This window comes from Hemitrygon akajei, chromosome 16, assembly GCF_048418815.1.
Source record: "Hemitrygon akajei chromosome 16, sHemAka1.3, whole genome shotgun sequence".
NCBI classification, from domain to species: Eukaryota; Metazoa; Chordata; class Chondrichthyes; order Myliobatiformes; family Dasyatidae; genus Hemitrygon; species Hemitrygon akajei.
In genome coordinates, this window is record NC_133139.1 from 76,876,028 (window position 1) to 76,886,977 (window position 10,950).

Sequence of the window (10,950 nt, forward strand, 5' to 3'; positions counted from 1 at the left end):
ATGTGGAACACCACCCCTCCAAGTTAGACAGCGTCCTGATTTGGAAAAACTCACTAGTCATTCATTGCCACTGGGACTGGGTCCTGGAACACCCTCCCCAACAGTACTCTCCCTCTGCACCAGAGGATATTGGTGGTTCAAGAGCACGGCACGTTCCCATCTTCTCAAAGGCAATTAGTGATTGGCAAAAATGGCATGCCAGCAACGTCCAAACTCAGAATAAACAAAAGCCTTTTGTGCCAGCAGCCAACAATGCTCATAACATAGGATGCATCATTAAGATGGAGAGTGAAAGACTTAATTCTGGGTTTGTAGTTCTGAACTTAAATAAAGGAAATTAAGAAGGTATGAGACATGAGGGGACTATGAGAGACTGGGAAATATTTCTTAGCGCACTGACAATGGATTGGCAAGAACATACAGGTGAATTACAGCAATTGTTCACTTCTGTCTGGTGCAAATGTGATTCAACCACAAATCTCTAAAGAAATGAGGAATGGTGTTAGACTGGTGCAGGGACATACACCCAGTGCCTGCTTTATTAGATACACCTATATACCTGTCCATTGATGCAAATATCTAATCAGCCACTCATGTGGCAGCAACTCAGTGCATAAAAGCATGCAGACATGGTCAAGAGTTTCAGTTGTTGTACAGACCAAACATCAGAATAGGGAAATAATGTGGTCTAAGTGGCTTTTATTGTGGAATGTTTGTTGGTGCCAGATGGGGTGGTTTGAGTATCTGAGAAACTGCTGATCTTCTGGGATTTTCACACACAACAGTCTCTAGAGTTTACACAGAATAGTGCAAGAAACAAAAAAAAGCATCTAGTGAACGGCTGTTGTGTGGGTGAAAATGCCTTGTTAATGAGAGAGATCAGAGGAGAACGTCCAAACTGGTTCAAGCTGACAAGAAGGCATGAGTAACACAAATAACTACTCATTACAAAGGTGGTATGCAGTAGGGCACCTCTAAGCACATAACACGTCAAACATTGAAGTGGATGGGTTACAGCACAAACATACACTCAGTGACCACTTTATTAGGTACACGGTGGACGTAGCCCATGCCAGCATCTCTGCAATTTCCTGTGGTTTGGGCAGAGCAGTTGCCATGCCAAACTAAACCTCCATACCTATCTGCCAAGAAGTAGCAACTTGAATGTGACATTATAAATTCTGAAGTTGCTCTTAAGTGGTACTTTCTGCCAGGATCCAAGCACACAAACAAAATTTGAAGCTTATTTTGAATCCAAGTGAGATGGGAACGTGCAATGTAACAGCATCTACCTGGTTTCCTACTAACTTCCTCGCGGTACCTGTATGTCACTGTAGCATGTACCCTGTACAGAATTGGTGCCGAGAAGGAGTAATTGGTTACTTAGGTTGCTGAAGGTGAAGTTTCTGGCAGCACTCAAACTTTCCTGAAAACCCAGGATTGTCTGAGGCCACTTAAATATTCACTGTGTAGAAACAATCCAATTATGAGCTTCCCAAGGGTATCTTCTTGGTGGCCCGCAAAGTCTTAATAGATAGATAGATAGATAGATAGATACTTTATTCATCCCCATGGGGAAATTCAACATTTTTTCCAATGTCCCATACACTTGTTGTAGCAAAACTAATTACATACAATACTTAACTCAGTAAAAATATGATATGCATCTAAATCACTCTCTCAAAAAGCATTAATAATAGCTTTTAAAAAGTTCTTAAGTAGTTTACTTAAATACATTAAATACAATCAACCCCGGCACTTTAACATATCTTACTCCTGGCGGTTGAATTGTAAAGCCTAATGGCATTGGGGAGTATTGACCTCTTCATCCTGTCTGAGGAGCATTGCATCGATAGCAACCTGTCGCTGAAACTGCTTCTCTGTCTCTGGATGGTGCTATGTAGAGGATGTTCAGGGTTTTCCATAATTGACCGTAGCCTACTCAGCGCCCTTCGCTCAGCTACCGATGTTATACTCTCCAGTACTTTGCCCACGACAGAGCCCACCTTCCTTACCAGCTTATTAAGACGTGAGGCGTCCCTCTTCTTAATGCTGCCTCCCCAACACGCCACCACAAAGAAGAGGGCGCTCTCCACAACTGACCTATAGAACATCTTCAGCATCTCACTACAAACATTGAATGACACCAACCTTCTAAGGAAGTACAGTCGACTCTGTGCCTTCCTGCACAAGGCATCTGTGTTGGCAGTCCAGTCTAGCTTCTCGTCTAACTGTACTCCCAGATACTTGTAGGTCTTAACCTGCTCCACACATTCTCCATTAATGATCACTGGCTCCATATGAGGCCTAGATCTCCTAAAGTCCACCACCATCTCCTTGGTCTTGGTGATATTGAGACGCAGGTAGTTTGAGTTGCACCATATCACTAAGTCCTGTATCTTAACCTTGGATTAGACAACTCCCTCTGTTCCCTCTAGCAGTGAAACTTTTGGGCTCTCCAGTGACTGACAGTGCTTGCTTGGTCTTGAAACAATTCATCCACCAACACACCTGACTTGATGGTTTAAACTTCCTGTGCTTTCTGGTGATGAGAACCAATGTTTCTCCTAGTTTTCTTTGGAAATAGTATTTATACACAGTATGCAAAAAAATACAGTTTATCGCATTCTTGATTGGACTGGGCAGGATATATTCTCATCCCAGAAAAAGAACATCTATTGAACAGTCAGGAAAGCTCACCGACACCTCCACTTTCCTAGAAAGTTGAAGAGACCTAGACTTCTACAGATGTGCAGTGGAAAGCATTCTAATAAGCTGCATTACTGCATGGTCTGCAACATGCACTGCGCCGGACGGGACGGTTCTACAACAGGCAGCTAAAACTGCCCAGTGCATCACCACCACCAAGGACACATACACAGCAAGGGCCAGCAATATCACAAAGGATCCTACCCACCCTGCTCATGGACGGTTTGTCCCTCTCCCAAAGGAAAGAGGCTATTTACTATCCACGCCATGACCACCTGACTGAAAATCAGTTAGCTCTTCAAATCATGAGGCTGACCAAAACCTCCATCCATTAACCCTCCCCACCATAACCCGACCCCCACTACTTATCATTTCCTGTCAGAGTCACCTTATGTACAGTATAGACACTCCCATAACTCAAGTCACTTTATGTAGTACATATCGGTCTATGTATATAAACTAATCTTATGTATTTATATTTATTGTGTTTTTATTGTGTTCTTTATGCTTATTGTGTTATCTTTTATGATGCATCAGAGCCAAAGTAACAATAATCTTGATTTTCTTTACACTTGTCTATAGAAAGAAGAACGTCAATTAATAATCTTGAATTGAATCTTGACACGGAGCTCACACGTTACCCATGCATTTTGTAGTGCTGAAGACATTCAGGTAGATAGATAGATAGATTTTTCATTGATCTCAAAGGCAATTACAGTGTCACAGCAACATTACAAGTTCACAGATATACTATATTAGAAGAGAAGTAAGAAGAATAAATAAAATAAAAAATAAGTTTCATTAAACAGTCTAACAGGAGGGAGTTACCACTTCCCCGGCTATAGGTTGACTCATTATGGAGCCTAATGGCCGACGGTAAGAATGACCTCATATAGCACCCTTTAGATCAGCGAGGCCCTCTTAGTCTTTTACTGAAAGTGCTCCTCTGTTCAGCCAAGGTGGCATGCAGAGGGTGAGAAACATTGTCCAGAATTGCAAGGATTTTCCGTCGGGTCCTTTGTTCTACCACAGCCTCCAGTGTGTCCAGTTTGACTTCTATAACAGAGCCAGCCTTTCTAATCAGTTTATTGAGCCTAATAGGCATCACCCGTGTTGATCAAATCAAGTCACTTTTATTGTCATTTCAACCATAACTGCTGGTACAGTACGTAGTAAAAATGAGACAACATTTTTTCAGGACCGTGGTGTTACATGACACAGTACAAAAACTAGACTGAACTACGTAAAAAACAACACAGAGAAAACATCTACACTAGACTACAGACCTACCCAGGACTGCATGAAGTGCACAAAACAGTGCAGGCATTACAATAAATAATAAACAAGACAATAGGCACAGTAGAAGGCAGTAAGTTGGTGTCAGTCCAGGCTCTGGGTATTGAGGAGTCTGATGGCTTGGGGGAAGAAACTGTTACATAGTCTGGTCGTGAGAGCCCGAAATCTTTGGTGCCTTTTCCCAGATGGCAGGAGGGAGAAGAGTTTGTATGAGGGGTGTGTGGGGTTCTTCATAATGCTGTTTGCTTTGCGGATGCAGCGTGTAGTGTAAATGTCCGTGATGGCGGGAAGAGAGACCCCGAGCCATTGCCTCAGCACACTACCACATAGAAGATTGTACTGGTGACAACAGACTGGTAGACCACGTGAAGGAAAGGCCAGTATACTCCAAAGGGCCTCAGTCTCCTCAGGAAGCAGAGGTGACTCTGGCCCTCCTTGTACACAGCCTCTGTGTTGGTGCTCCACTCAAGTCCGACTGGTGATACCCGGTGGATGTGTGCAATGTCGAGGGAGGTTAATGGAGCACCTTAGGTTAGTGCAGTGAGATCCAATATGGACTGAAGATCCCTCCCAATGTGTGCAAGGATGTTTGCATCACTGGCTATCTGAAGATATGCCCTTGATTCATGTGAAGATGATGAATATTAGTGAGCTGTTCGATTCCATTCAGGATGTTCAAATAACCAATGGAAAGATAGAGAGCAGAATTGGGCCAATTACACGGCTCGATTAACCCTCTGGCTGGATAATGAATGAGTCTACAGCTCATTCGCTGGTCTGTTCTGATCACCTGGTTTTTCAAAGTTCCAAGTACATTTATTATCAAAGTATTTATACAGAATGCAACCTTGCCACTTGTCTCCTACAGGCAACCACAAAACAAAGAAACCCAGAAGAACCCATTAAAAAAAAAAGACCGTCGAATGCCCAATATGCAGGGAAAAAACAAATGGTACAACAATAAACACAAGCAAATAGCGTTCTGAAGTGAAGTCAATAGAGAGTCCGAACCCAGGCTCTTAGTTCAGCGCAGAGCTGAGCAGTGAGCTGAACTGCCCATCCCTCACTTCGGACCACGACACCCCGACCTTTTCAATCTGGCCCAGTGTGTAAATCACTGTGGAAACACTGGATTCAGTCATACTGAAAGTTTCCAGGGCTTGAACCCCACTGCCTTGATTTGACCTGTGCCCGACCTTTCCAATTCAGCTCTGAGCTTAAATCATCATTCAAACATCAGGTTCAGTGGCTTTGATACACTCGGGGATCTGGACCCTGCCTTTTCAATTTGGCCTGTACCTGACCTTTCTTAATTCAATCAAACCCCGGGTCTTCCTCGCCTCAGTTCTGCCACGTCGAATTGCCATTTTGAACCAGCTGTGACAGAGACCACCATCGAAACTATGCCTCAACCGTCGGGAGAAACTTGCCCGATTCCAATGTCTTAAAGACATAGGATGTCTAACTTTGAAGCCAAGAGCAGTGACGGGGTTGGATGGGAGAACCGTTGAAGTCTGCAAGATTGGAGGTCAAGATGTCCTATTAACCTTTCCTTTAAATCTGACATGAGGAAAAAAAAATCCCCAGAAATGCCAACATTATTATGACCTTTAAGAAAGAGTTATATTGGAATAGATAAATGATCAGGACTTGTCTGGCCTTCTGGAGCAGGAATGGTCCTCAGTATTTTCTGAAACCAAACACTTCCCTCCCACTGAGGAAATCCTGCTGGAAGCTCAGGCCATTCCTAGATAAATGATCTTCATTGTCCATCAAGTCCAGGAAAAATGAAGGAAATAAAATCAGGACTTGATAAGGACCTTTATTTATTTGGCAAATGTCTTTAATGTCGCCAATTATAAAGTCCCAGGGAAAGATCTTCTTTCCAAGACACAGTTCAGTACCTTCATTATCCCGATCCGGAAAGTAAAACAGACATTTGGGTATCAATGCAAGCAGTATGTCACATCAACGTGGTCACTGGACAGTTGCCAAACTTGGCAATTTTATCACAAGCCCAACAACGGTCATGTTCCGAACTTAGCAAGCAAATCCCTAACTGAGGAACCAAGTCACCCACAGCAATGCAATCTTTAACCTGGTGACCAGATCCCTAACTGAGGAACCAAATCACACACAGCAAACCAGTAATTCGGTCCCTAACCTGGTGACTAGATCCCTAACCTAGAAACCAAATCCAAAATCTAGCAATCAGATCTTCAACCCAACAACAGTCCTACCAATTCACCAAATAACCCCCCAAAAAAATTTGAACCTTCAAGATCAACATCACAGACATGTGTATAAAGACTCAGAATCAGAATCAGGTTTATTATCACCAGCATGTGACATGAAATTTGTTAACTTAGCAGCAGCAGCAGTTCAACGCAATAAATAACAGAAGAAAATAACAATAATAATAAATAAGTAGATCAATTACAGTATTTGTACATTGAATAAATTAAGAATTGTGCAAAAAATATTTAAAAATATTTTTAAAAAAGAAATATATTAAAAGAGTGAGATTGTGTTCAAGGATTCAATGTCCAACTAGGAATTGGATGGCAGAGGGGAAGAAGCTCTTCCTGAATCGCTGAGTGTGTGCCTTCAAGCTTCTGTACCTCCTTCCTGATGGTAACAGTGAGAAAAGGGCATGCCCTGGGTGCTGGAGGTTCTTAATAACAGACAGTGCCTTTCTAAGACTCCACCCCTTGAAGATGTCCTAGGTACTTAGAAGGCTAGAACCCAAGATGGAGCTGACTAAATTTACAACCTTCTGCAGCTTCTTTCGGTCCTGTGCGGTAGTTCTCCCATACCAGACAGTGATGAAGCCTGTCAGAATGCTCTCCACGATATATCTATAGAAGTTTTTGAGTGTATTTGTTGACATACCAAATCTCTTCAAACTCCTAATGAAGTATAGTCACTGTCATACCTTCTTTATAACTGCATTGATATGTTGGGACCAGGTCAGATCCTCAGAGATCTTGACACCCAGGAACTTGAAACTGCTCACTCTCCCCACTTCTGACCCCTCTGAGGATTGGTATGTGTCCCTTCATCTTACCCTTCCTGAAGTCTACATCAGCTCTTTCGTCTTACTGACGTTGAGTGCCAGGTTGTTGCTGCAACACCACTCCACTAGTTAGCTTATCTTACTCCTGTATGCCCTCTCGTCACCAACTGAGATTCTACCAACAATGGTTGTATCATCAGTGGATTAAATTCCTGGGTGCCAATCCAGTGAACTGTCCTGGCCCCAGCAAATAGATGTAATCACAAGGAAGTACCTTTACCTGTACTTCCTTACATGTCTCTACCTTACATAGAAGGTTAAGGAGGGTCATCAAACACTCTAACAAATTTTTACAGATGTACTGATGTTGGTATCTTGACTGGTTTCACTTTTCCCAATTGTGTTCTTTCTTGTATAATACTTTGTATTTCTGTTTTTACTGTGAATGTTGTGTCTCTAGTTCACCTGTGATGTTGCTGCAACTTAATTTTTCCATTGCTGCTGACAATAAGCTCTATTTGGTCACTGACTTTGAGGAAAGATGGTGGATTGTAAATTGGATACTCTTCCCATGTTTGACGTGATGCTATGAAAATGCACCTAGTTAAGTTTGTAATGTGGAAAATGCTCCTGTTCATGACTGTTCAGATGATTCATAGCCAGAATCCAGAGATTCCAAGGGAGTGGCCTGGAACATTTCTTGGATACCTATCAAACTGTCTATTCTACCCATTTGGCAATCAGAACGCCCATTTTACACCACCTCGGTACTCCCTGGGGCAAGAAACAACAAAGGTGTTCTGAATTGTATTTTTCCCAAGGACAGTAAATTCTAGAGAACAATTTGCATTTGAGGATTGTTACTCGAAATATAATCAACCTCAGCAATTCTACTGATTGTCCACACCCTGTAACTCACCTTTATAGATCTGTCTCACTGTTGTAGAGAAATTTCATATCTGTGTCCAACTGCCACGGAGATATCCAGTATCTACACGTGACTGTTGCAGTATATCCACCCATCACGCAAGCTATTCAATACCTCAACCCAAGTACTTTGGAAATATTCTTGATTACAGCTCTGCCTTCAATACTATAATTCCAAAAAGAAAACTCATCTCAAAACTCCTAGATCTTTGCTACCTGATCCTTAACTTCCCAAGGAAAAGAGTAAACAAGACTGATGAAGGGACTCAGCCCAAAATGTCGACTATTTATTCTCTTCTATGGATAGATGCTGCCCAAACTGCTGAGTTCCTCCAACACTTTGTGTGTGTTGCTTTAGGTTGACAAGGATGACCAAGTACAACCTGTTGTTCAGCAAAATCAACATACTTAGTAAGCACAGTATGACTACGGAGAAGAGAAAACAGAACTCCAGTAATTGCTCCCAATAAAAGCAGATTAATTTCACTAAATAGTGAATGTTGGATAATAACATGTAAATCTCGTGCATAAACCAACCAGTTATTTACATCTTCTCTTTTTTTTTACATCCATTCACAGCTTGCAGTCTGCACAGGCTGAGACAAAATTTAATTGTGTGTCCCTAGTTGCCCTTGAGAAGTTGGTGATGAGCTGCCTTCTTGGATCGCTGCAGTCCTCGGGATGTGGGTTACGCCCACAATGGTGTTGAGGAGGGAGTTCCAGAGTTTTGATCTAGCGACGGTGATGGAACGGCCATAAATTTCCAAGCCAGGGTGGTGTGCGGCTTGGAGGGTGTTGTTGCTCCTCCTGTCCTTTCAGCTGGTGGGTTTGGAAGGTGCCATCCAAGGATTCTTGGCGTGTTGCCACAGTGCACCCTGCAGGTGGCACTCACCACTGCCCGTCGGTGGCGGGGTGAGTGAGTGATGGTGGATGAGGTGCCCAGCAAGTGCGCTGCTACGTCCTGGATGGTGTCGATCTTCCTTAGTGCTGTTGAAGGTGTAGATGTCTAGGAAAGCGCACAGTGTTCCGTCACACTCCTGACTTAAGCCTCGTAGATGATGGGGAGGTGGGAGAAGAGTTATTTGCTATAGGACTCTGAGCCTTGGACCTGCTCTTGTAGCCTTGTTGTGTATACGAGTACTCCAGTTCAACTTGTGGTCAAGGGTAGCCCCCAAGGATATTGAGAGTGGGGTGTTCAGTGGTGGCAATGCCTTTGAACATCAGGATTGGGGGATGACACCATCAGTCGGTGTATTTGTCCGGGTTATGAAAACCTGTGCCAACTGGACAGAGTGTTGAAGGAAATCTCCAACCTCTACACTGCTACAGTCGATGGTTCCCGCCTGCATCAATCACACCAGTGGCCAAGATGCACCCCCAGTGTTCTAGGAGCAGCTTCTTCCCCTCTGTTGTCGGATTTCTGAGCAGTCCGTGAACCCTCAAACACCACCTCATCCTCGCCGTTCCTCTTCTGCTCCAAAGTTGCTCCTTTTTGGTAACACGGTAACTTTATTTCTTTTCGCACTGTACTGCTGCAGCAGAACTACTAGCTTCATGACATGTGAAGTGATAAATAAACCCGATTCAGATTCTGGCCCTTGTTGGATATCGTCACCGCCCGGCACCCGGGTGTGGAGAACGGTACAGCAGAGGCCTGGATGTTGTGCCAACGTCTCTAATTCTGACCGTACGATGGACGGTCATTGGTGACAGCAGTCTAGGACACCACCCGGAGGAATTCCTGTAGCTTCAGGTGGGTTACAGTATTATTAATATGTCCACCCTTCAAAGCCAGGCAGGGAATTGCTTCCTGTATGCCAGCTGTTAACACGCATCAGTCAATACTGATAAAAGATTATTATCACATTGTTTTCAGTGGGAGCTGGGGGCATGCAATCTGGCCAAGGTTTCTCTGCGACAGAACAGTGGCTGTAGTTCAGAAGTACCTCGACACATCGTAAAAGAATCTTGACAGGTGTATGTTTTGTGCCTTTCCTCCTGTCCGTGTCCCATTGTCAAAGGGATTTCCAACACAATACGCTTATGGCACAAGTGCACCCAGTAGGAACGTGGTGTGGCAAAGCATTAAATAAAAAAATCTCACTGCACGTAAAAAAGATTAAGAGATTTGCCAAAAAATGCACTTACGCAAGTGAACAAATGATATACAGGAAGGGAAAGGAGATGAGTTGTTATAATTGTAGCACTAATAAAAGTATTCATGGAACCTGATAGTTTTAAGTCTGTGCTGCCAATGCTTTGCCCGGCTTGTCCTGCTGTAGCAGTGGACGGGAGCTAGAGGGAATAGTTTACAGTGTACAGTGTACGTCCTGTACCCTGTAACAAAGGATAACTGTTAACAGAATACAATGCCTTCTAGTGCCTACAGGATCACAGTCCTCCTTACCTCTCAGGTAGTGGCGCATTCTGTTGTCCAGCTGTGCAGAGAAGTTCAAACCCATCGCTGTCAGTCCAAGAGAGGAGCGGGGAGATCACTCCTGCTGATCCCTCGCACCCGGCTGGTGTTGCTCTGCCTCTGAGAGGGTGGGGCGGCCTGTATCCTTCACTGTAACCTGTCACTGTGACTAAGCTCATGAATATGTAAAAGGGTCTCACATTACACACTAATAGCAACAAGGAGACAATTACCCAGGCAATATTCCTTTGAGATATTTGCTGTTCCACCCTTCCCTCTGGGTCTTTAACAACGTGCATGAAATTATTTTTTTTAACCATCTGTTGATACTGTGTAGCAACTTCTGCTGCATGCAGCTTGGAGCTGTAGATTGGTAAATCGGCCAGGTATGGAAGCATCAGTGCCCGTGAACTGAAAAGCCTACAAAAAGTGGGGGTACAGGCCCTTTTATCACAGGAAAAGCTCTCCTCTCCTCACCTTTGAACACATCTACGAGGAGCGTTGCCTCAAGAAAGCAGCACCCGTCTTCATCAACCCCAGACCATCCAGGCCATGCTCTCTTCTCGCTACCGCCATCAGGAAGGAG

The 10,950-nt window shown here is 43.7% G+C and overlaps 1 protein-coding gene across 2 annotated transcripts in view; it reads right to left on the reverse strand.

Annotated features, from left to right (window-relative positions):
* LOC140740414 (protein Niban 1-like) overlaps nucleotides 1–10,493 on the reverse strand; it is a 70,528-nt gene extending 60,035 nt beyond the window's left edge. The window contains exon 1 of one of the 2 annotated variants that reach the window (XM_073069553.1): nucleotides 10,356–10,493. In XM_073069553.1, coding sequence (XP_072925654.1) covers nucleotides 10,356–10,410 — 55 coding nt within the window. In that variant the 5' untranslated portion in view covers nucleotides 10,411–10,493. The remainder of the gene's footprint in view (nucleotides 1–10,355) is intronic. The other variant, XM_073069554.1, reaches the window with a different exon arrangement.
* Between the last annotated feature and the right edge of the window lie 457 nt (nucleotides 10,494–10,950).